The 24,864-nt window shown below is 56.6% G+C and overlaps 1 protein-coding gene across 13 annotated transcripts; it reads left to right on the top strand.

The window, feature by feature from the left end:
• Positions 1-1,390: 1,390 nt before the first annotated feature.
• On the top strand, positions 1,391-23,112 carry MAP7D1 (MAP7 domain containing 1). 13 transcript variants are annotated; one of them, XM_043878703.1, is made up of 18 exons: positions 1,391-1,524; positions 13,901-14,251; positions 14,416-14,484; positions 15,051-15,214; positions 15,898-16,012; positions 17,435-17,545; positions 18,761-18,883; positions 18,980-19,143; positions 19,251-19,393; positions 20,025-20,350; positions 20,660-20,837; positions 20,923-21,061; positions 21,179-21,283; positions 21,557-21,610; positions 21,818-21,860; positions 21,940-22,021; positions 22,140-22,333; positions 22,522-23,112. In XM_043878703.1, the coding sequence occupies exons 1-18, from the start codon at positions 1,479-1,481 to the stop codon at positions 22,530-22,532; spliced, it is 2,418 nt and encodes an 805-aa protein (XP_043734638.1). In that variant the 5' UTR covers positions 1,391-1,478; the 3' UTR covers positions 22,533-23,112. The 13 variants fall into 13 exon arrangements, with proteins under 13 accessions (XP_043734638.1, XP_043734635.1, XP_043734642.1 ...); XM_043878700.1 differs by having other exon boundaries at positions 20,025-20,377; positions 21,815-21,860; XM_043878707.1 differs by lacking the exon at positions 17,435-17,545 and having other exon boundaries at positions 15,898-16,003.
• The last annotated feature ends 1,752 nt before the right edge of the window (positions 23,113-24,864 follow it).

The following is a 24,864-nucleotide window of genomic DNA, read 5'->3' as shown; positions in this document are numbered from 1 at the left end:
GCCCACCACAGCAACCAAGACCCAGTGCAGCCAAAAATAAACAAATAAAATAAAAATAAAAAATAAGTGACTGCTTTCTGAAGTTGCTCAAAGGAAGAAGACACTGGCAGGAAAGGTGGGCAGGAGGACAACAGATCACTGGGCCTAATCTCTGTGCAATGGAGAACTAGACAACTGACCTTCTGGAGGTCAGGACAAAGGGCAGGGATGGGGTGTGCAGGGCCCAGCTGCGCCTGCTCCTTCCGCCCCATCAGTCCCTGCAGCAGCAGCATCGATCCACCTTCCCAGCAAGCTCCCCACTCTCTGCCCAGGCTGGGCCTGACTTGGCTTGAGGCCCACCTCAGCTGGCAGTAACAAGGGAATTGGGGGATCTACTTCCCGGGGCTGGGAAGCAGAACTACTTGGGGGAGGGGGGTTCAGAAGGAACTCCCTCCCTCCTTGGACAGAACACAGGGGAGGAAATCCTTCCCGGGTAGATGAGGGGGTCATCTGATGGGCCTAGGGGAGGTGTAGGGCCAGGACCACCCAGTTCGGAGCCGGAGCCGGGAGAGACCCGGAGCAGATTAGAGACCTGGGTAAGGCGGTGGTGCAGGCCTGTAATTACTCCCGGAGGAGCAGGGAAGACACAGCCCGAACCGGAGGATGATGGAGGAAGGGCCGCAGCAATGCTCCCAGGCCGGGTCTCTCCCCACCCCAGCCATCACCAGGGGAGAGAGAGCATAGCCCTTTTAGGGGTCTCCTTGTGACCCTCCAAGGCTCCCGACGTCCCTCGGGCGGATTTTGTTTGAGGTGGGTTTGGGAAAGATTGCCGATCTGAAGCTGCCGCCAAGGCCCCAGACCCGGAGCTCGCAGGCTCCAGGATGGGATTGGGGGCTCTCATCCCCGCTCCCCCCCGCTCCCCCCAGTCCTAGCGGCGCGTGAGTCACCCGAGCGCTCCCTACATAGTCGCCTCGCGCTGCGGCGCGTACCAACGCGCGGCCGCAGGGGGAGGCAGCTCGACGGGCGTCCTCTGGGAGCCGTAGCATCCCCTCCGCCGCGGCTGCAGGAGAGCCGTCCCCCGGCTCCAGGCCCCGGGCCCCAGGGCGGGGGCGCGGCGGGCGGGGCGGGAGCGCCGTCCCCGGGCGCTGCGGGGGTGGCCCTCCCCGCGTCGCACTTGGTACGCGCCAGCCGCGAGGCCAGGCCCAGCCCGGGCGGTACAATAGGGTTGGGCAGTGGCCGCGACTGGGCCGGCGCCGGGCAGGCAGAAGGATCGAGGCCGGAGCCGACAGACACTGGGCGGCCGGCGACTGCGAGCCCGCAGGCTACTAGCCGAGCCAGCCTCGACCTTCGCCGGAGCTCCCTCAGCCTTCGAATCGTTGCCCGCCGGGCCGGGCCGGGCGTGATGCGCCGCGGGACCCCTATCCTGGCCGCCGGCCGCCGCCGCCGTCGCCGCTGAGACCCCCAAGACCCACTCCCCCACCCCCAGTGACGCCGCAGCCATGGAGAGCGGCTCACGTTCGGAGCCGGGTACGGGCGCAGCCCCAGGTATGCCAGAGGCGAGATGAGAGAAGGGGATCGGGGGGCCTCGGAAAGGGCGAGGATGAAGCCGGCCCACGCGGCGGGGACCCCTCCCCCGCCGCGCCCTCTGACCACTTGGAAGTTTAAAAATAAAGGCTGCAGCGGCGTCGGCGGCTCTGGGCCACCGGCGCATCTTCTGACAGCTACCCCTCCCCCACCCCGGGCGCCGGGACGTCCTGGGCGCCGGGATCCCCGGGGGCCCCGATGTAGAGTTGATGGTGACCCCTCCGCCCCAACCCAGTGCCACCTCGGCTGCCCGGCCCCTACCGTCCTCCCCGACCCACCCCAGGCCTCCTCTACTGAGCTGGGGCGTCTGTCCCCCTCCCATTCCCGGTGGGCACGTGTGACCCCAGCCTGAACGAGTGTGTCGGGGGTTCAGATTCTCAGGCCTGAAGCCTTGCATACCGAAGCCTAGGCCCTGGCGCCCCCCGCCTCCCCACGCCCAGGCCCTGGCCCAAACCTCGCCCCCACCCCATCCCTCCAGCTGCCGCGCAAAGGGCCTGTTGCTGCTGCCCGCCGGCCGGGAGTGGAGGGAGGGGAGGGAGGGGAGGGGGAGGTCTCTAGCGGCGGCTGCCAAGTAACCCGCCGGATAAAGGCAGGGGGAGGGGGAGGCAGCATTGTTTGGGCAGAGGGCGGGAGCTGGGGAGTGGGCCGATTCCCTTGCAGCCTGGCCTGCTCTGGAGCCCACCCAGTCCGATCTGGGGAGGAAGGGGACAGAAGTATCTATCTCAGGGCCTGAGTGTTTCCCAGAGAATGGGGTGAAGGCTTGAGGTCGACACTCCAGGGACCTGCCACATCATTCCTCAGCCTGAGGCTTCTGATACCCCCCACCTTACACACACACACACACACCCTCCCTCCCTCCCTGTTTCTCTCTTCAGGCCCCTGACCATCAAAGCTCTCTCCCCCCCTCACTCCACCAACCACCACAGTGCCCAGGACTTCTGCAAATCCCATTCGGATCTGGGAGCAGCTGATGAGGGGGTGGGGACAGGTTTCTGGTTGGGCCTGGGGTTGGAGGGAGGGATTTCTCTTTCTCTTTCTTCCTGGAAAGGGAGGGAGGAGCGTGATTACTGAGGACCCAAGCTCTCTTCCCACTGACTCAGGGGAGGTGGCCCCAACCCCACACCTCCATAGAGTCCTAGAGCCTAATCCCCGTCACCTCCCTGCCCCCTGGGGCGTGGGCCCGGGATGAAACCATGTCTGTGGGTGCAGAGAGCCCGGGACAAGGTGGAGCCGCGTGGTTGTGGGTGGGCTCCACCCCATGCCCTCATGGGTGCTTGGAGGGGACCCTGTGGGTGTGGGAGCTGGAGGATGCAGGGGGGAGGCCAGCAGACCAGTGTGGTTCAGGAGGTTTGTAGGCTGTGCCAGAACAATGGCACTTTGGTCTGTCTTGGCTCTGCTGAGCCTGAGAGGGGACACCCAGGGAGGCCTCGCCCATGTCCATTCCATCTGCTTCCTGGCCCTCTGCAGCTGAGGGTCTCTGGCACCGGTGTGTACGTCAGGGCCTGAGTGGTGGTGATTACTGGGCCAGAGATGAGGGCTGAAGTGAGTGGCTGGTTTATAAGCAGGGCACCTGAATGGGATATCTGGATTGAATGTGAGGGCATGGGTGGGATGCTTGGCTGTGCTGGGGGGACCGACTGGGTCCTGAACACCAAGTCCTGAGTTGAAAAGGCTTCTACACACAGGGATGACCTAGATGGAGTTACATGAGAACGGGGGTCAGGATGGTGGCTGGTCTGTACCAGGTGAAGTTAAAGGTGACAAGGGCCCCGTGAGTCAGGAGCCTTCAGGGAGTAAAGGTGATGCCCACTGCGTGTGCCCTGTGAGAGTCTGAGGCATGGGTCTGAGACATGGAATACATATGACGTGATCCCTGCCCTCTCTGAGTTCTCTTTGCACGTTGAGTGTTAACAGGAGGCAGCATGGAGTAGGGGACAGGTGTGGCCTGCAGCCAGTGACCTACCCTCTCCAGACAGAGTTCATACCCCTGGAAAATGGAGGCAGTGTTATCAGCCTTGTGGGGTTAATGTTAGAGACGATGTACCTAAAGGAACCTGGCACATGGATGCCCGCAATACAGTGTTATTAGCATTACTGTGGTTATGCTCATCGGAACTGGTGCCAGCAGGGAGGTACGAAATATGGGGAAAGTAGGAACAGGAGTGGGGATTTAGTTTGCTTGAGAGTATAGACTCCAGAATCAGTTTAAGTCCCCCCTTCATAACTTACTACTAAATTTTCTCATCTGTAAAATGACAATAATGCTGGAAATGATCTCATAGAGACATTGGGATCATTAAATTAGAGAAATGCATAAGACACTTAGGAGAGGCCCTGGTAAATAGTTAATGCTCAGTAAACGCTATTCATTTTTGTTGTTATTATTTTTAATTCCTTTGGAGGCCTGAGGAGGAGATGTGATTAATTAGAACTTCAGGAGGTAAATGTAGGCCAGAGAGCAAGGCAGAGATGAGTTCTAGACAGACATGAGCTGGGGTGTATCTGGGGAACAGAGGGCCCCATACTTGAAGTGGAGCATTTGGAAACAGGAGAGAGCCCCAGGGGGTGGGTGCAGCCATCCCGCGCACCTATATTGATGCCTGCCCTGTGCCAGCTCAATCCTGGCTGTACAGATGACAGGGAAGTGAATCCCAGTCACCACCCTCGGGGAGCTCCAGGTGATGCAGTGGTTGGTGGAATCTGCTTGTGGAAGACTTCACAGAGGAGGTGTTTGAGGTGGACCTGAATTGATGAGAAGAAGATGGGCTGCCTCTGCACCTCTCCACATATAGCAGCCAGACTGGCTGGCAGCTCCCACGGATAGCTTCTGTCCCTCCTGGGGCTGGTGGGCCCAGTAATGAGGCCTTAATGAGCCCCTAATGTGCAGTCACGCATATGCAAATAAGGAAGAAGGGGCACCAGGCCAGTTCACTCCCCCTCCTCCAGGGATGGGCATCAGCTGGTGGCGGGCAGAGCTGAGGGAGTGGGGAAGAAGCTGAAAGCGGGGCCCAGCCTGGGGTGGTGGCACTTGAGAGCCATCAGGGCAGTTCTCAGGCCTGGCCAAGGTTGGGAGTTTGGCCACAAGCAGCTGGGAACCGTGTCCTTGGGTCTCCACTGGGCCTTGGGGCCAGTGAAGCAGCCAGCAAGCCAGGCTCAGATAATGCAGCTTTGTTGGCGGTGGCAGCTCTGCCTGGCACTCCGGGGCACGGCCTTCGGTGTGTCCTCCATCACCTCTCAGCTGCAGCTTCCCCCCCGAGGGAAGCAGAGAGGGTGGGAGACGCTAGAGAACCTGGGATCTAGCGCATGTGTGCTCAGTCGTGTCCTACTCCTTGTGACCCCAAGGGCTGTGGCCTGCCAGGCTCCTCTGTCCATGGAATTTTCCAGGCAAGAATACTGGAGTAGGTTGCCATTTCCTGCTCCTTACCAATGACAAGAGGAAATAGACCCCCCCTGGTGATCCTACTGATCTCCTGCTCTTATTTATCAAGGACCTTCTGTGTGCCAGGCATAGTGCTTAGCATGTCCTGTGCATTGTCTCATTTGATTCTCAAAACTATCCGGGATGGACTAGTATTAACCTCATTTTATTTATTTTTTCAAATTTTCTTTTTTATTTTTGGCTGCATCATGCAGCATGTTGGATCTTAGTTCCCCAAACAGGAATTGAACCTGTACCTCCAGACCCCCCTGCAGTGGAAGCACCGAGTCTTAACCACCGGACCACCAGGGAAGTCCCACATCCTCATTTTATAGATGAGGCTCAGAGGGGGAAGTAACTTGCTTAAAGTCACACAGCTAGGTGCTGGCGGAGGAAGGATTTGAACCCAGGTGTGTCCAGCGCTAAAGCCTGTACACCAAATCTCTATGCTGAGTTAATCATGGCCAAGCCAGCTGGTGATAGAGTCGGACTTCACTTTCCTTGCAGTGACTGGTCTTCTCTGGGCATCGTGGTCTTAGGGACCCTGTAATCTTTTCTCTGGGAGGCAGAAGTAGAACAGCAGGGCCCTGGGTCCCCTATCCGTCCTGCCAGGTTGGAATCTGAGCAAGTCAGACCAGAAGGAGGCCCTGGACTTGGGCAGTGGTTACAGTTCAGCCAGCGGGCCATCCTCAGGCCTTGGCTTAAGGCCGGGCCTCTGCCCTCAGCTCCTAGGCCCCAGCGTGGGCAGCCCTGCTGGGGCTGAGGGAGGGCCGGGCTGCGGGATGGGGTCATTTCCTGCCGCCTAAAATAACAGGAAGTGGGTGCTCCTGATTGGAGGCTGGGAACAATGGCCGCCAACCAGGCCAGAGAGCGCCTCAGATCTGCAGTCTCCGACGGGATCCCAGCTTTATCACCCACAGAGGCCCCGGCCTGGCCCCAGCGCCCTGCAGCGAAGGGCCTGAGGCCCAGGCTCCAGGACTGCCAGAGCAGGGCGCCCCTCTGCTGGCTCCCTCCCTCTCAGAGCTGGCTCAGCTGTGTCCCGGCGGGAGTGGTGCTGCCCCCTAAGGGTCCCCTCCGTCCCAGCCTCCCCATCAGACATCTCCTAGGGCTTGTCCTTCCTGCCCCTCATCCTCCCAGGAGAGGAAACCCAGGAGGGTGCCCTCTTTGGGTCACAGAGTGAAGGCACAGACTGTCACCCTGAGTTGAGTTCCAAACCCAGCTTTGCTACTCACCAGCTGTGTGACTTCATCTCTTGGAGTCTATTTCCTCATTTGTCAAATAAGGTAATAATATCAACCCCATAGGATGGTGGTGAAGGTGAAAAGGACTGAGGTGTTAAGGGTTTGCCTGACGCAGCACTAGCTCTTGCTGCTGTTGACTGGGCTTTCCCTGGGCCCAGGTAAGGAGTGCCTAGAGGGGCAGGGCCGGAGTGAGCTGGATGACGCACGCTGCGACAGGGTGTCTCTGAGTGCTGTATGCACCTCTGAAGTTTCATCTATGTTCTCAGAGGGGTGCTTGACTCCGTGAGTGTGTGTGCGGATGTGCGTATGGATTTCTGAATCCCAGCAGTAGGTCAGTTTTCCATATGTAACAGGAGAGAGAGAGAGAAAGGAGTGTCTTGTCCCTCGCCATTGTGTGGGCTCTGTCCACATTGTCTGGGTGTCTCCCGCTGGCTGTCTGCAGTGTGTACTGTCTGTCTCTGTGTGTGTGTGTCTTTGCCCCCCTGTCAGCCTCCCTGTCTTCATTTGTCTGCTCTAGTGCGGCCGCCTAAGGAGCTGCTGTGGGAGCCAGAAGGGCTCTGGCTAGAGGTGCTGACCTCTGCCGTCTGGGCACCGCCTCCCCTGGGCACTCCCTTGCTCTGCCTCCTGGAGGAGGGCCATTCACCCCCGTCCCTGCTCAGGTGCCCCAGTTCTTGACTCCTGGTGGCCAGCCTGGGCAGGAGCCTGCCTTCCCTGCATTCCTGCCCTCTGAGCTCAGTGCCCGCCGGCCCCACCTGCACCCTTCATCTTCAGGGGGGAAACCCACTGAATCACTTCCTACTTCGGGGAATAGGCAGGAGCCTTGGGGAGGGGTTATGTGACACCCACCAGAAACAGTGTGACATAAGGGTTTTGTCATCAGACAGCCTTGGGCCCAGTCCTACTTCTGACACTGACGTGAGCAGTCACTTAACCTGCCTGAGTAAGTGTTCTTACCTAGGGAACGGGCCTTCCATAGCACTTTCCCTTGGGGGCTATAATAAGAACTTAGGAGATAAGGGAGATTGCCTGGTTTACTGTAGGGCTTCAGCAAGTTAGTTTTGTTTCCCTTCCTGGATTTAGGAGCTGGCCGGGCACACACACAACTCTGATATGGTAGAGACATTTAGGGTTAGAGAGGCTAGATGTTGGAACAGCTAGGGGTTTTACTGTTTTATCCATCCACCCGTTCATTCATCCATCCATCCATCCATCCATGCATGTGTTCATTAAGCAGACACAGAATTCCTTCTCTGCTGGACAGATCCTGTATAAGGCTCTGGGCTGCAAAAAGGATTGTCTCCACCAGCCCTCACAGGGACAGCAGGCAGAGTAAAAGGGCAGACTGAGTTATGGGTATTGTGAGAGGAGTTTTGGCCCAGGAGCAGTTGTTGGGGTGGGAGGAGGGAGGGATGAAAGGCAAGGACTGCCAGCACCCAGATGGTGGGGGTAGGGAGTAAGCACCCTGAGACACGTGACCGGCCCTCCGAGACACTTGGCCCTGATCTCTCTGCAGTCCCTCTTGGGTTTTTGGAGAAAACTAGGCTAACTGATCCTGCAACCGGCTCCTGCACCTTTGCCTTGCCAACACTCTTTGTGCCAAGAAATGAATGCAAACTATCTGTCGTTTATCTAGTTCTTAACAAATACTTATGGTCAATATCAATATCTCAAAATAAAACCTCACAGTTTGACACAGACCAAAATAAAGTGAGGTGGCTGAAGGATCGCATTTGATGATTGAAAATGGGAATAATCAGATATTGATTTAACCGTGCCTAGATAATTAACCAAGGAATTCATTTGGCTTAACATAATTTGTTCCAAATAACACAGTCCTGATGACATTTCATCAGGGTTGGCATAATTCTCAGGAAAGTATTTGTATTCAGGGTCAGTAATCCGCCAGGTCAGAAGAAGAGTTCCAAACATGCTATTTACCTCCTGAGAGGTTTTTCCTGTTGAATTGCTGGAATCCACACTCATTATTACTTTTATTAACTTCTCCCTGAGTACCTTAGTCCAGGAAGCTGCCCAAATTGAGATGGAATTGTTTTGCTTCTCTTCAAGTGTTTATCCCTTTGCAATACATTGCCACACGGATCTGCTCACTATTAGGGTGAAAATCTCCTTCTCTGTGCATGTGCTTTAAGCGAGGGTGGCTTCCTAATACAGCGATTTATTCTTATATAGCAGCATTTCATGACTGTCTCCACGTACTGGGCACTGTGGTAGCTGCTGTGGCAAGCAGAGAAGATGCAACCCAGCCCTTAGGGGGAGGACAATAACAAAAAAACCAAACAAGGAAGTTTAAAATTGTAACAGTCACAGTGCTCCAAATAAGAGGCATGAAGCCATGACTACATATAATGAAAGAATTTATCCTGTTCAGAGAGGCCCAGGAAAGCTTCCCCAAGGAAATGATGCCTCAGCAAAGATCTGAAGGGTGAATGAGAGTTAAGTAAGAAAAGAGAGAGGGGGAAGAGCTTGTGCAAAGGCCCTGGGGCAGAGGGAGTGTTCAAGGCTACCAGAATTAAAAGGTCAGTGTGGCTGGAGTATAGACAGCAAGTAGGGAGCAGAGGCGGGGCCTCAAGAGGTGTGGGAGAGGGAGGCAGGGACTTCAGACTATGTTGGACTTGCATCCTGGGCTCAAGAATCTTGTGTTTCTCTTCAGAACCATGAGAAGTTACTGGGGAGTTCAAATAGGGAAGAGACCATGACCAGATTTGCATTTGAAAACAATTACTTTGGCTACACTGAAGAGCAGAGCTGGAAAGGGTGTGGGTAGGATGATGACGGGAGTCTGCAGTCATCCAGGGAACAGAGGTGCTGATGGTATCTGCCAGGGAGGCGTTCATTGATATATTCATTCAACAAATAGCTGGGGAGCCACCTCCGTGCCAAGCTCTGTTGCTGTTAGAGACGGAAGAGCTAAACAAAGTATAGACGAAAATGTGTGCCCTTGTGGAGATTACCTTCTGGAGGTGGGAGACAGTGTTAAAGTGGTGCTAATGCTTACTGAGAAAAACAGAGTTGGAAGGAAAAAGAATAACAGTTGGAGGACTTCCTGGTGGTCCAGTAGCTGAGACTCTGTGCTCTCAATGCAGGGGACCAGGGTTTGATCCCTGGTTGGGAAACAAGATCCCACATGTCACAACTAAGACCCGATGCAGCCAAATAAAATATATATAAAATCAAAATTTAAAATATATGATATATATGTGTATGGAAACTGGAATGACTGGGTTGCCGTTGACTGAGATGAGGAAAACGGGAAGAGGAGCAGGGTTTTGGAGAGAAAGATCAGGAGTTCAGTCTGGGATGTTAGATTTGGGGCATCAGTAAGACATCCAGGGGTGTCAGGGAGGCAGTTGCATGTTGGGGGGAGAAAATTTTTTAAAAAAAGAATTCAGTTGGAAAGGGGAGGGAAACTTCACCTACAGTTTGTAGTTTTAAAGAGGGGATCAGGGAAGGCTTGACCGAGAAGTGACCCTGGGGTGAAGACCTGAAGGGGGTGAGGGAGTAAGACATGCAGGATCCGGGGGCAGAGAGTTCTGGCTGAGGACCCCGAGGCAGGAGCGTGCCCGGCACAAATAAGGAGCCGTGGCCCGGAAGAGACGAAGCGGGGGAAGACGGGGAGGAGAAGAGGAGGCCCAGAGGTAATGGGCCGCAGAGCAGGGATCCTGAAGGGCCTTGAAGGCCACCAGTTGCCTTTGGTTTTTCCTCCCTTGAAGTGTGGGGCGTCTTTGGAGGATCTTGTCAGTTCTCCAACCAGGAACTGAACCCAGGCCATGGCAGTCAAAGCCTGGAATTCCAACTACTAGGCCACCAGGGAACTCTCAATCTGACTGATTCTTTTTTTTTTTTTTTTAAATGGAGGCTAATTACAATATTGTGGTGTTTTTTGCCATACACTGGCATGAATCAGCCATGGGTATACATGTGTCCCCCCCCTGCCCTGTCCCGAATCCCCCTCCCCCGACTCATTCTTGAACAGAATCATTCTGCTGCTTTGATGAGAAAAGACCCAAGGGGAACAGAGGATGGCAGCGGGGAGTCTTTCATGAGAGATGATAGAAGATGATAGAAATGAACCAAGATGACAGAAATGGAGCTAGAAGTGACTGGATTCAGAATATACCGGGCATGTGGAGCCAAAAAGATTTACTGAGGCATTAGATGTGAGGCATGAGACAAGAAAAGATCCTAAAATGACTCTGAAGACTTTGGGCCTGAGAAACTGGAAGGGCTGGGTTGCCATTGACTGAGATAGAGAAAACTGGAGGAGCAGGGTCTGGCAAGGGAAGATCAGGAGCTGAGTTTGGGATGTTAAATTTGGGGCCTCAGGAAGACATCCAGGGGTGTCAGGTAGGGAGTTGCATGAGCGAAACCAGCACTCAAGGGAGAGGTCTGGGCTGGAGATACAAATTTGGTTGTCATCAGCAGAGCGATGGTATTTAAAGCCATGAGTCTGGATGAGGTCATCAAGGGAATATGTGCAGACTGACGGGAGACGAGGTCTTCACCGGGCCCTGGGGCGCTCCAGTGCTAAGAGGTTAGGAAGTTTAGGAGGGACTGGCAAAGAAGCCCGAGAAGTCACAGCCAGCAAGGGGAAGGAAAACCGGGCGAGTGTGTTGTCTTCAGGGCCAAGGGAAGGAAGAGCACTGAGGGCTCAACCGTGTCAGATGCGGCTGAGAGGTTAGTAGGGTGAGGCCCAGGAAGTGGCTGCTGACTCAGCAATGTGGATGTCACTGGTGTCCTTGAGAAGAGCGGTGTCATGGAGCAGTGGGGGTGAAGGCCTGCCCCAGTGGGCTCTTGTGGCAGAGATGGGGAGAAGTAGACCAGTTCTTCCGGGGGTGCTGTTTGCTGAGCTCCTGCCAGGTACCGGAGGTGATGTGCCTACTCACCATAGCTCCCAACACCACAGGCCCCACACTGGGAAAACCGGAGCTCAGACCTGCCTGACTGAAGCCGGACACCTTCTGCCCTGCCGCATCTGAGCGCCAGATGCAGGCCCTTCCAGGCCTCATCCCGCCACTTCCTCCCAGACTCCCCTTCACACGGCAGGTCTAATCAGAAGCAAGCTCACTGTCTTGCCTGCTGGGTGTGATTTGCCTTGGTGCAGACAAACACCTGCCTACCAGTTTTCCTTGCAACACCTGTAGCCTGCACAGGTGCCAGGAGAATGGCAATAAACAGGCCTCACCCTCAGCCTTCAAGCTTTGTGCTTACGTACCTAGGCCCTTTGACCCCAGACAGTCCTGGGTTCAAATCCTGCGTCTGCCACGTACTAGTTCTGTGACCCTGAATGAATCATTTAGTGGGGTAAGCGTTGATGGTCTCTTCTGTTCAACGAGGGTAAGACTCTCTCAGAGTTCATATGGAGATGCAGGACGGGGCTACAACGTGCCCGGCTCAGCTCTCGGCGTGTAGGAAGCGTTCACTAAAAGACTGCCACTAGCTTCCTTGCCCACCCGGACTGGGGAGGGGTTTTCAGGTGGTCGGGAAGTAGACTAGCAGTGACCAGGCAGCCTTTTGGAGCTGGTGTGGGGAGGGACTGGCAGAGCGGGAGGGACCACTGGGGAGACAGGGCCTTGGCTGGGGCTCTTGCCTGGAACCCAGGAATCTAGAAGGGCAGGAATGAGGGGAAAATAGTGTGAGCCTCAGACGGTGTCATTGTGTAACATGTGTTACCTCACACTGTCTTATGCAGAGGCCGGAGGGTGTGGGGGTTAGAGCAGGGACACTGGTGACCAACACTGGTTCAAGTCCCGACTCCTTCTCTTCCCAGCTGAGTGGCCTTAGACTTCACTTAATTTCTTTTCGCTTTACTCTCCTCCTCTATCTCAAAGAAATATTTACAGTGCCGCCTTTAGAAGTATTGTCATAAGAATTCAAACTATGGCGAAGGAAATGGCAACCCACTCCATTATTCTTGCCTGGAGAATCCCATGGGCAGAGGAGCCAGGAAGGCCACAGTCCAAGGGGTCTTAAAGAATCAGACACGTCTGAGCCACTTTCACTTCCACTTCACGGAATGATTTTCAAGTCAAAACTCACTGTCATAATAAAGTTCTCTTTAAACATAAAAAAAAAAAAGAATTCAAACTAATGTGTGTAAAATACTCTGCCCATAGGAAGCTCTCAAGAAATATATGCATGTTAGTGGTTACTGTTGCTACTAACGCTCATCACAGGCCTACTGTCTGCATTTTACAGAAGCGGAACTATGGTACACAGAGGGCCTGTAACTAGTCCAAGGTCACACAGTCACTGGGGAGGCCAGATAGTTAAATTGTCTGCCTTCGTCAGAGCCCACTGGACACCCGTCTCCCTGAAGACGGTCCCCAGAGTTCCAAAGTCGACTCCTTAGGAGTGTCCTCTCTCTGTTCATGCGTTGTCACCCACAGGGAGGGGGAATTGATCACCTCCTGAAAGGACCACCGTTCCTAGAGCAGAAGGCCCCACGTGATGGAGGCACCTGGTGAGAGCAAAAAACGCTCCTTTCGATTGACCTTTCCATGGGCTGTGGCCCTGATCCCTCAGCCCAGGCAGCGGGTGTGTTCCCCATCTGTCCCCTCAAGCTCCCTAGACGGCAGCAGTCGATGGCACCAGGGCTCAACCTGCAGAGACTGCTGTTTGGCAGCTTCATAAGACAAACAGGAGGAAAGAGGGAAGTGCTGTGTCCTGGCCTGTGAACTGTTCCAGGCATTTCACTGACATCCCTACCAGCTTGGGCTTTTATAGTCCCCATTTTACAGATATGAAAACTGAGGCTTAGAGAGGTTGAGTGGCTTGCCCTAGGTTACCAAGTCCCTCTCTTCCTATCTTGGGGTGGTGAAGTCAGAATCGGGCCCTCGGCTGGCTGACCCCTAAGCCCGTTCTTCAGTTGCTCACACATGTGTGCGTGGACGTGTATACATCAAATCATGTGGCTTCCTTCCTTGGCACTTCGGTGTCTTTTACAAGGACCCTGAAATGTTAACGTCCTACAAGAAGAAATCAGGGTGGCTGGGAAAGAAAACAAACGGTGAAATGGGTGTAGCCAGTTGCCTTCCCTGTTGGAGATCCCACCTGGGCATCCCACTGTGCCCCACTTATATCTTTCCTCCCGGCCAGTCCCAAACAGGCCCTGAGCACTGGGTGTTGGGATGGGTCCTGTGACCCCAAGGGAAAGCAGAAAGTTGAGGAAGGGAGACGTGGAGACCAACCTTTACTTGTGGTTCACTAATTACCCCCAACTTCTCAGTTTTACTGATACACTCTCCTCCCTCTGCCCCTTTGCAAATGCTCTTCTCTTTGCCAGAACCCTCTCTGCCTTGGTTTGCTAACTCCAGCTCATCCTAGACCTCAACTTGGCTCTTCTGCAAGAAGCCCCCTCAGTATAGGTTAGCCATCTCTGCTTTGCTACTCCAGACATAGTACTTATTCTATACTGTAATTGCCTCTCTGTCTGTCTGTCTGCCCTGCCAGAGTGTGGGCTCTGCAGACGCAGGGACTGTGGCCATTTTCTCACTATTACATCATTAGTGTCTGGAACAGGGCCTGGCACATAGAAGGAACTTGATAAACACGTACGAATAAATGAATATCAACTGGACAAGGGAAAGAGCTACATGTTGAACTGATGGTAACAGATGTTCTGTCTCACTCTCTCCCCCCTCTTGTGTTTTACTTCCAGTTATGGCAGCCAGGACCCCTCCAGAGCCAAGACCCTCTCCAGAAGGTGACCCCTCCCCACCGCCGCCGCCACCACCGATGTCAACCCTGGTGCCCGACACTCCCCCAGACACGCCTCCCGCCATGAAGAACACCACTAGCCCCAAGCAGCTTCCACTGGAACCAGAGAGCCCCCCAGAAATGGTAGGGCCTAGGCCAGACCCCCAGCAGGAAGAGTCCCCTTCCTCAGAAGTGAAGACCAGGGGACCCACCCCACCAGCCACGGGCCCACGGGATGCCAGGCCTCCTCGAAGGAGCAGCCAGCCATCCCCGCCAGCAGCACCCGCCTCTGACAGCCCTCCCACCAAGCAAGGTATGTGTGATGTCCCTCGTCCCGGGCCCAGTCCCAGCCCTGGGTGATGCCCCCAGAGGGAGTCTCCTGGGCCCCGGAGGAGGCGCTGGGGGCAGGGCCCTGAGGCTGACTCCCCTTTGAGGGGAACCTCGTGACCAAAGTCTCTCCTTATTCCTTTTGTTAAGACGTAAAGAAGGCAGGAGAGAGACACAAGCTGGCAAAGGAGCGGCGGGAAGAGCGGGCCAAGTACCTGGGTAAGTGCGTGACAGCTCCCCTTCAGCCTCACCGCCATGGACATCCTGTTAGTAGCACTAACCCTTTGGGAACCTCTGTTATGTACACTGTGCTAAGAGTAGTCCATTTATCTCCCTCAACCCTGTACCCATTTTGAGGATGGGGAGACAGAGGCTCAGAAAGATGAAACCCTTTGCCTAAGCCACACAGCTAGGTGGAGGAGCTGAGATTCAGACCCAGAAGCCTCATCTCACCCCATGCTCTTAATCACAATACGTCAGCAGGCCCCAAAGTTAGACAGGGACCTGGCCCTAAAGAGCTCACTTCTCCTTGGGTGCCCAGAGACCACTACGCTAGTGGGGGTGGGGAACAGGCCTCCCGCCGGGGAAGCCCTCATTCTGAGGCCTCAGCCCACCTTTAGCATGCCCTTCAACTTGAGGGGGAAGTCTCAGAGCACACGCACCTCCCCACCAGGCAGGCAGCGGGAAAGACCCACCCCGGGCCGGAGGAACAGGCAAGGCCACTCAGAGCAGACACTTGGGGGCCAGGATGTTCACACCCCTGGGGTTCCTTTCCCCCGCCGCAGCGGCCAAGAAGGCGGTGTGGCTGGAGAAGGAGGAGAAGGCCAAGGCACTGCGGGAGAAGCAGCTCCAGGAGCGCCGCCGGCGGCTGGAGGAGCAGCGGCTCAAAGCCGAGCAGCGCCGGGCTGCCCTGGAGGAGCGGCAGCGGCAGAAGCTGGAGAAGAACAAGGTGCGTTTGTGCTGGGTTCTGGCCAGGCGCGCGTGGCTCTGTGTGCACACATCTGCATGCAGGCTCGGTGTGTTCACATGTCTGTGTTCACACGTGCAGTCGGGTCCCGTGGGGCCTATATCTCAGCATCTGTGCAGGCACGTTTGGTTCTGTGCGTGCCAGGATAGGCGCCTGTAGCCATGTGCTGTCATTACATGTGTGTGTGCGTGCCCCGGATGGGTGTGTGTAGGTGTGCAGAGATGTGTCTGTGTGCGTGCGCCAAGTGAACTCCTAGTGAGGTGAACCCTGGCTTGAGCACTATGAAGAGATGAAGGGAAAGGGGGCCTGGCTCTGGTCCAGTCCTCAGGCTGAACGCAAACCCAGCTCCAGGGTCAGAACCCTCAGTGCCAGGGGTCCACGTGGGAGACCCGGGCAGGGGGAGTCCCACCCGGTCCTCAGAGAGACAGCTCATAGGCTCAGGAAATGAGTCAAGAACAATGAAAAGCTCCCCAAGAACAAGTTGAAAGGGATCTGTTGCAAACTGTCTTTAGTCACAGCGAGGCCTCAGTAGCCTTGGTTACCCGCCATGAGTCAGGGAAACCTGCTGGGGTGGGGGAGGCATTGTCCTGGGAGAGAGCCTTTCTCCCAGGTAGGAGGCAAGCTGCTGAGCCCAGACCTCTCCCCCCCGGCCCCCTCCCCACCAGGAGCGCTATGAGGCAGCCATCCAGCGGTCAGTGAAGAAGACGTGGGCTGAAATCCGGCAGCAGCGCTGGTCCTGGGCAGGGGCCCTGCACCACAGCTCCCCAGGACGTAAGACCAGTGAGTGGGCTGGAGGGGCTGCGGGGTGGGAGGGGGAGGCTGGGGCCTGAGAAGTGGGGGAAGGGAGCAGCTTCCGTGCCGGGAGCTGGCAGCTCCCCACAGCAGGTATGCCTTGCTTCATGTGCCTTGTGTCTTCTGGAATGATCTGTAAACCCAAGTCTGTAGAACCAAGTCCTGTCCAAGGACTTCCACTATCAAGTCAGAGGTGGGTGCTCTTCATTCGGTTTGCTCTTTTTAGATTAGCCTTCTTTGCTCCCGTCAATTACTATTAGTTGATTGATACAGAAAAGAGCACTTTAATACCCTGCAGACACTGGATATTTAAAGGAAACTATCACCCCAATGTACCTGTCATGGAAGGTAGATTTTTGTCTCTGAGTTTTCTTTACGTAGGGCTATCATGGATCTTGGTCTGACATTTTGCCGGCATGTATGTACTGCTGTGTTTGGATGTCTTTATGTAATGGCAAGATTCGGTATTTCTCATTGTACATCTTTTGGTGTATATGCTCATGGATCTGTGCATTGCGAGTCTTAGTACGTGTTTGCCTTGATGTGTGAGTGGCCTTGTGTACCTCACTGTGGACTCCCAAGTCAGACAGAATTGGGTCTGGATTCCCAGCTCCGGCCCTTGTGGTGTGACCTCTGACTTCCTGCTCTCTCACTTTCTTTATCTGTAAAATGGGGATAACAGTACTACTTGCCTCCGAGGTTGTAGGTAGATGTTTGGGAGAATCAAGTGTGGTAACATGTGTGTGGTGCCCAGCACAGTGCCTGGTACATGGTAAGCACCCAACAAATGTTACAAATATGATTAAGTGGCTTTGATGTGTTGGTGCCCGTCTGCATCTGGGTCTGAGCCTTTTTCTGTGGCTGTTTGTGTCTCTGTGTCTGTGCATGTCTGCACTATCGGGTGCATGCACAAGTACCTGTCACTCTATATGCCTGTGCGTGCATGTCTTTGTCTTTGTGTGTCCCTGTGAATATGTGAATTTGTGTGCGCGCCTTTGACCGTGGGTCCTTCTGTTTAGGAGCATCTGTATTTGCTGCAGGACCATGGGTGTTGTAGCCAGAGTGCCTTGGCTGGGCAGTGTCAGCAAGTGCCAATGCTGGGTGGTTGTGGGGGGGGGGGCTGCAGCACCCAGCCCTAGGGAGTGACTTCCTGGCCAGGAAGGCTGTAGCGTCTCCAGTTTTATTCCATCTCCTTCCTCTGTTCCTTTTCCGTCAGCTCCCCAATCCAGGTTGTCTCTGGTCACCTACCCATCCCCGCCTCCAGAGCCAAGTCTGCCTCCTCCCCCCCTCCCTAGCCTGCCCACTCCTCCCTCTCCCACCCTGCCCGCGGAGCATCCTGCATGGAAGGCCTCAGTGCCCCCCCTGGCTCCCGTCCGGCCCGGCCCTAATGCCGTGTCTTTTCCCCTCCAGGTGGGAGCAGGTGCTCCGTGTCGGCAGTAAACCTGCCCAAACACGTGGACTCTATAATCAACAAGCGGCTCTCAAAGTCCTCTGCCACGCTCTGGAACTCCCCCAGTAGAAGTAAGAGAAGGCCCAGCCCTCCTTCCTCCAGAGCTCCTTGTAGTCCCCTCCTGGTAGCCTCTTCCAGAGCTCAGCAAAAACCTCAGGTCCCAGGAGCCCTCACACACCCCAGGTCTCCACCCCCACTCAACCCCGCTTGGGGTTGTGTACCCCTCGGGGGAGCCGGCATTTGCATCTGGGTCCTGAGAACAGAGGTGCCCACAGGGGAGAACAGAGGGCAGTGACCCAGCAGGCAGAGAGCCTGGCTAGAGCCTCAGGAGCAGGTGGGGATGAGAGTGGGGGTGGAGGGTGGGAATGGGCCGGCAGCCTCATCTCCAACCACAGCCAGCTGGCCTAGGCCAGCCTCAGGCAGGTGGCCTTGCCCGGGAGTAGCCGACGAGCCTGGGTGCTGTGTATGCAGGAGCCCTCTTATTCTGCCTCCACCCTGGAGGGCCCACGCAGCCCTGCCCTCTCTGCCTTCAGAGCCCCAGCCATGGCCTTGGCTGGTTCCAGACTCGTGGCCACCCAGGGTAGCGCAGCCCCTGCGTTCCCACCATGCCGTGATGTCACAAGTGAAGGGGCCATGGTAGGAGTTATTTATAAGTTTCTCCAGCTTTTATTTGGTTGCTCTGTTGCCCAGCAACGAAATCAGCTGCTGTTACCAACCCCACCTGACTGAAGCTTAAAAATAACCCAGCAGCTGAGGGGACAGAGCAGGGTGGCCCCGGGGCAGCCAGGCCCCCTAGCAGCCTCTCCCTGGCATGGGAGACACAAAAGCTGGGCCTCTTCTCAGTCAGAGGAGCACAAGGGCCCTCACTGTCCCAAATCCCGTGGGGGGCGGGGAGGGGGGGCTGCGGGCAATGCCTCCCTAGGCCAGCACTCTGAGGGCAGGAGGAGCAGAGCCCTATAATGGGACATAGAAGTTGGCAACTGGGTACATCACCAACCTTGGCTGTCTCCTCTCTATAATCATAGTTCAGTGCCCTTTCACCTGGGGAGAGAGGTAGGAGGGACCTCTCTAGCCCTGCAGGAGGTTGCCATGGGAAGCGTCTTGTTGCCTGGGTCTGCGGTCGAGGTCAGACCCCAGGGCGGACAAGTGTAACCTCCATGACTAGGGGGAGAGTCTGAGACTCCTTGGGCTCCGCGTGGGGATGTACCTGGCCGGATGTTCCGGATGCCTCTGCTCGCCCACTCTAGCCCTGCAGTAACCTGCTTCTCCCGGCATTCTCCCCCTAGATCGCAGCCTGCAACTAAGCCCGTGGGAGAGCAGCATCGTGGACCGTCTGATGACGCCCACCCTCTCCTTCCTGGCACGGAGTCGCAGTGCGGTCACACTGCCCCGAAACGGCCGGGACCAGGGTAGGGGCCGCGGCCCTGGGAGAGCCCCCTCGAGGGGCGGGGCAGGGGCCAGCCACGCCAGTGGACCGCGCCCCGACCGCAGTCATCCCTCCGCAGCCGTGCCACTGTGCCCGCGCTCAGCCTCCGCCAGCCCGCTGACGCCGTGCAGCGCCCCCCGAAGCGGGCACCGCTGCGCCCCCGCCGGGGAGCGCGGGGATCGCCGCAAGGCCAGCGCCGGGGGCAGCCCCGCCCCGGCTCGCCTCCGGCCCGAGGCCTCGCCGGTGAGTGGCTGGCGGCGCAGGTGGGGACCCGGTTCCTGTGCTGGGGAGCTTGGGCGCCTCTGACCTCTGTTTCCCCTCTCCCTGCTCTCCTTAACCCTCCTCCCCAGGTGCAGAAAAAGGAGAAGAAGGACAAGGAGCGGGAAAACGAGAAGGAGAAGAGTGCCCTGGCCCGGGAGCGCAGCCTCAAGAAGCGCCAGTCGCTGCCTGCTTCTCTGCGCCCACGCCTCTCCGCTGGCAACGCAGAGCACAGGTGGGCCCGACAATGGGGCAAGGCCTGCTACGGCCAGGCCAGCTCGCCAGCCATTCATTCATAAATATGTGTCATGCATATTTGCCAGCCATTCATTCATAAATATGTGTTGCTGTAGAGGAGCCTGGCAGGCTACAGTCCATGGGGTCGCAAGAATCCCAAACGACTTAGCGAATAAACAACAACCCACCTCTAGAAAGAAAGCTCCTTGAGAACAGAATTTTTTATTTTTCTGGAGTGTTTTGGTCACTGAAGTACCCTTACACATAGAACCAGTGCCTGGTAAGCACTCAAGAAATACATGCTGGACAAAAGAATGGTCTTGCCAGGTACTGTGTTCTGGGTGCCGAGCACACTTCCCTGAGCCAAACCAGGCCTCCTTGCTCTTAGTAATCTTACTGGCTCTTGGGGAAACAAACAGGAGTCAAAGAATCACAAATGAATATGTAATTACAAACTGGGATATATACACTAAATTATGTTTGTGTGAGAGCACATGAGGTGGGGGTGCTGACCAAACCTGGGAGGACACTTCCCCAGGAAAGTGACATGCTCAAAGAGTGTGTGTGTGTGTGTGTGTGTGTGTGGACACTCTGTGCCCTCGAGGTCTAACTCTTCTTTTTCCTCTCAGTCCCAAATCCAAGGCCCGGCCATCCTCTCCCTCCACAACCTGGCACAGGCCTGCCTCCCCCTGCCTCAGCCCAGGGCCAGGTCATGCTCTGCCCCCAAAACCACCATCCCCCCGAGGCACCACTGCATCACCCAAGGGGCGAGTTCGGAGGAAGGACGAGGCAAAGGAGAGCCCCAGTGTGGTGGGGCCTGAGGACAAGACCCAGAGCAAGGGCAAGGCCAGTGACGAGAGGGAGCCTGCAGCCCTGGCCTCACCGGCCCCCTCGCCTGTGCCCTCACCCACCCCAGCCCAGCCCCAGAAAGAGCAGCCCACAGAGATCCCTGCAGGTGGGCAGGGAGAGAAGAGGCCAAAAGGTGGGCAGGGCAGAGAAGCCAGCTTTGCCTGTGAGTGGGAGGTGGTCAGCGGTGCGGGCTGCCAGAGACGCCTCGGGGAGTGGATGTAGGAAAGAGGAGGTGCCTGCCAGAGACCAGGACCTCAGTGCTCGGAGTCGGTGGCAGAGGCTGGGTGGGTGGGCCGCTGGGGTCGCCCTGAGGTCCAGCAAGCCACAGGGGTATGGAGGTGGGGGGGATGGGAAGTGATGGAGGGGTCTGGGCTGGTCGGTGCATGCTGACTCCTGGTTCCGCATCCCGCTCCAGAGACAGCTGTCCTGACCTCACCCCCAGCCCCTGCTCCCCCGGTGACTCCTAGCAAACCCATGGCTGGCACCACGGACCGAGAAGAGGCCACTCGGCTCCTGGCTGAGAAGCGGCGCCAGGCCCGGGAGCAGCGGGAGCGGGAGGAACAGGAGCGGAGGCTGCAGGCCGAAAGGGACAAGTGAGCACGCCCTCGGGGACCGAGGAGGCCTTTACGGGGCTGGAGAAAAAGCCGGGCATGAGCCTGAGCCTCCTGTGTCCCCCAGGCGAATGCGAGAAGAGCAGCTGGCTCGGGAGGCCGAGGCCCGGGCGGAACGGGAGGCGGAGGCCCGGAGACGCGAGGAGCAGGAGGCTCGGGAGAAGGCGCAGGCCGAGCAGGAGGAGCAGGAGCGGCTGCAGAAGCAGGTGCCCCCGCGGGCCGGGGCGCGGGCGCCTCCTGGTGGCGGGTCGGGGGCCGGCTGGAAGGGACCGCCGGAGGCCGGCCGCCTAAGGCTCCCGGGGCCCCGGGGGGGTCTTTGGCAGAAAGAGGAGGCCGAAGCTCGGTCCAGAGAAGAGGCGGAGCGACAGCGTCTGGAGCGGGAAAAGCACTTCCAGCGGGAGGAGCAGGAGCGGCAAGAGCGCAGAAAGGTACTGCGAGCAGCTGGCCGAGTCGTGAGTGGGAACAGCCCCCGGCTCGGTCCGCACTTCTTTAGAGGCGCTAGTGGGGCTGGGAGGGGGCGCTGCCTAGGTTGCAGAGGGTTAGGTCGAGAGGCAGTGGGGGCGAGATCAGCTTCCTGGCCTGGAAAGAACTGGTGTGAGCTTGAAGGGCCCCCGAGACTCCAGGACCAGGGCTAGCTGGTGGGAGGTCGAGGATTAGGGCCGGGCTTGGGCCTAACCGGAGTGGGGCTTCTTTCCGAACAGCGCCTGGAGGAGATCATGAAGAGAACTCGGAAGTCAGAAGCTGCTGAAACCAAGGTCAGGATGCCCCCAAGAGCGGTGTTGGGAGTGGAGGTCCGGTGAGGAAGGAAGGGAGGTCGCGGAAAGGCATTCAGGGTGGAGGAGCGAGGCTGTCCAGGATCTGGGCAGGGGGGTGGGGGGTGGGGTGGAGAGAAGAATTCAGCGGCCCAGTCGGGTGGGGCCAGGGATCCCCTTGAGCCTGACTGCTCTTCCTCTTCAAAGCAGAAGCAGGACAGAAAGGAGGCGACGGCCAACAATTCCAGCCCAGGTAAAGGCCTGTTCCCCTCCTCTCCAGCCCCAGCCCTCAGCCTCTCCCCCACCCCTAACTGATGACCATTCCTTCCCAGGGATAGACCCTGCGAAAGCTGTGGAGGCTCGGCCCTCGGAGCTGCAGAAAGAGGAGCTGGCCCCCCAGGAGCCTCAGTGGAGGTACCAGCTCCCAAGCGCAGGGCCCAGGAGCAGGGAGGCAGGGTCAGGCTGGAAACCGTAGGGCGCCTGGGCTGTACCGCCATGGGAGCGGGCTGAGCGTTGGCCTCTGCATCCACAGCCTGCCAAACAAGGAGTCGCCAGGGTCCCTGGTGAATGGGCTGCAGCCTCTGCCAGCGCACCAGGAGAACGGCTTCTCACCTAAGGGACCCTCTGGGGACAAGAGTCTGGGCCGGACGCCAGAGGCTCTCCTGCCCTTTGCAGAGGCAGAAGCCTTCCTCAAGAAAGCTGTGGTGCAGCCCCCGCAGGTCACAGGTAGGGATCCCTTTCTCTGGGACCTGCATCTCTAGCTCCCAGCAGCCTTCCCTGGCCTCCTCCGCCCAGCCCTTTCTTCTCCCAGCTCCATCAGAGGCCCTCTCGAGCTCTGCCGAGAAGACCCCCAGCCTGGTTCTGGGCTTGGAGCCTGGTTTGCCCTGACTGTTACCTCCTGCTCTTTTCCCCAGAAGTCCTGTAAGGGGTCACCTCGGATCCAGGCACAGCTATGCGGGCTCCCCTGCATCATCTACCACGGTGTCTGGAAGAGGAGACAGAACAAAGCCGGAAGTGGCCTGGGCCCCTGGGGGTTGGGTCCTCTCTGTTATTTTTAACCTGCACCTTATAGACTGATGTCTCTTTGGCTGGAGCCAGACCCTACCCCTCAGTGCATTCGTGTGCTCACACGCGCGGACACCCCCATACACACACATACACTCACAGCCTCTCTGGCTTCCTCCCATGGGGAAGAGCCACCTGTAGTATTTGCCTTGGTTTGGTGGGGTACAGTGGATGTGAATACTGTAAATAGCTTGTGCTCAGACCCCTCGGCGTGGAGGGGGCGGGTGCAGGAGGCAGACCCTCCCAAGACTCCCTGGGGAGAGCTTCCTCCCTCTATTTAACTGTAACTGAGGGGGAACCCAGGTCTGGGGATGGGGGGCACCTTGGGCCACAGGATATTGGTTGCTTTAGGGGTACCCGTGCCCCCTGCCCTCGCCTGGAATCAGTGTTACTGCATCTGATCAAATTTCTCCAGAAATAAAGTGAGAATAATTCTGCCAGTCCCGTCTGTCCTTAGGGCTGCCACTGGGGTTGGGAGCAGGCATCCTCCTGAGTTCTGAGAAGAACTTGAGGACCCAGTAGCCTGCGGATATCCAGTCCTACTTGGTAACCAGTCCCCGAGGTCCTGCTGGCGGCCTTCCATTTTGTCTTTCATTCATTCATTTAGCAAAAATGGTTACATCTACTCTATACTAGGCAGTGAGCTCTATGCCAGGGATGCAAGGAGGAAGAAAAGACATGGGTCTCTGTTCTCTTGGAGTCGACAGTCTAGCAGTGAGCATCAGGGACACAGGAGACCTCTCAACATCCATTCCCATTGCCCCTTCCTCATTCCAGAGTCCTGATTTTGTGCAGGTGGCAGTCTTCCTCCTGGATCCCACTATGTACTTCAGCAGAGGTGGCTCCTAAGCCCAGGGGTGCATCGGGATTGTAATCGATGGTCCCAGCCCCCTTGCGAGTGATTGGTTTAGGTAGGTTTATGTATCTGCTACAGTCAGCAGATACGAAGAAAACCCTCCCTCATTTTTTTTTCCTCCCTCACTTTGAAAGAAAAATACCAGGTGGGAGCCAGCCTCTAAGGTGACTTCCCAGCATCTCCCACCCCCTAGTGTTCACACCCTATGTAGTCCCTTCTCGTGTAGGACCAGGGCTGGGCTGAGTGATGATAGAATACAGTGGCAGTGGTGGGTGTGTCATGTCTGAGATGAGGTCTTAAAAGACACTGCAGCTTCTGACTCAGTTGCTCTCTCACTCTGGAGAAAGACAACAAGCACTGCATTAGAAACAGCCTTATGGAGAGGCCCACCTATGGAGGCATCAAAGCCTCCTGCCAACAGCCACACGAATCAACTTGGGAGTGGATCCTCCAGCTCCAGCTAAGCCTTCAGGGGACTTCAGCCTTGGTCAATAGCTTGACAATAACCTCATGACAGACCTTCTGCCAGAATCACCAGCGAAGCCTCTCCAGTTAAAATGTCACTTTAAACTGCCAAGTTCTATGACAACTTGTTACACAGCAGTAGTTAAGTGAGACACATCAAGGAGGAGAAAACCCTGTTGGTATGTCCTACTGTGAGGCCTGGGATTGCTGTATCCATCCTGCTAACCTGAGGATGAAGACAACATCAAGGGGACAGAGCAGCGAGACGGGGAACACTGAGGTCCTTGAGAACACCACTGAATTGACCCACCTCAAAACTGGTCCTACCACTGGACAACTTCCCTTGTTGTTTAAGCCAGTGGAGTTGGGTTTTCTGTTATGGTGGTCAAAAGCTTCTAACCCATCTAGGGACATAGATGATAAATATATAAATGCATTTCTGAGTGAGCTAGGATGAAGGAAATGAACTGGATGAAAAGCTCATCACAGCAAGACCTACTCAGAGAAAGTGTCCTCTAAAGATGCAGCATTTCAACTTGACCTGAAGGATGAGAAGGAGCCAGCCATGTGAAACAGAGCAAGAAGAGTTGCCGGGGGCGGCCTCAGTATGTGAGAAGCCCCAGAGGAGTGAGAGCAGGACCAGGGCTGCTGAGGGCCCTGAACTGTGGCAAGAGCCGGCCAGAGGTGGAGAGGTGGGCGGGGCTGAGTCACAGGTATCCAGGATACAGGGAAGGTGCGAACAGTCTCCAGGCGCTCTCCCCATCTAGCTCCTTTGACACCCCTCCCAGCCCCCAACTCATGCATACCGAGGCAGAGATGCCATTTCCCTGAAGGCAGTACCCTCTGAATACTGCGGCTGGAGAATCACTTA

The sequence above is a fragment of the Cervus elaphus genome, chromosome 20 (genome assembly GCF_910594005.1).
Source record: "Cervus elaphus chromosome 20, mCerEla1.1, whole genome shotgun sequence".
Classification (NCBI taxonomy): Eukaryota; Metazoa; Chordata; class Mammalia; order Artiodactyla; family Cervidae; genus Cervus; species Cervus elaphus.
This window is presented reverse-complemented; position numbering and strand designations above follow the sequence as displayed.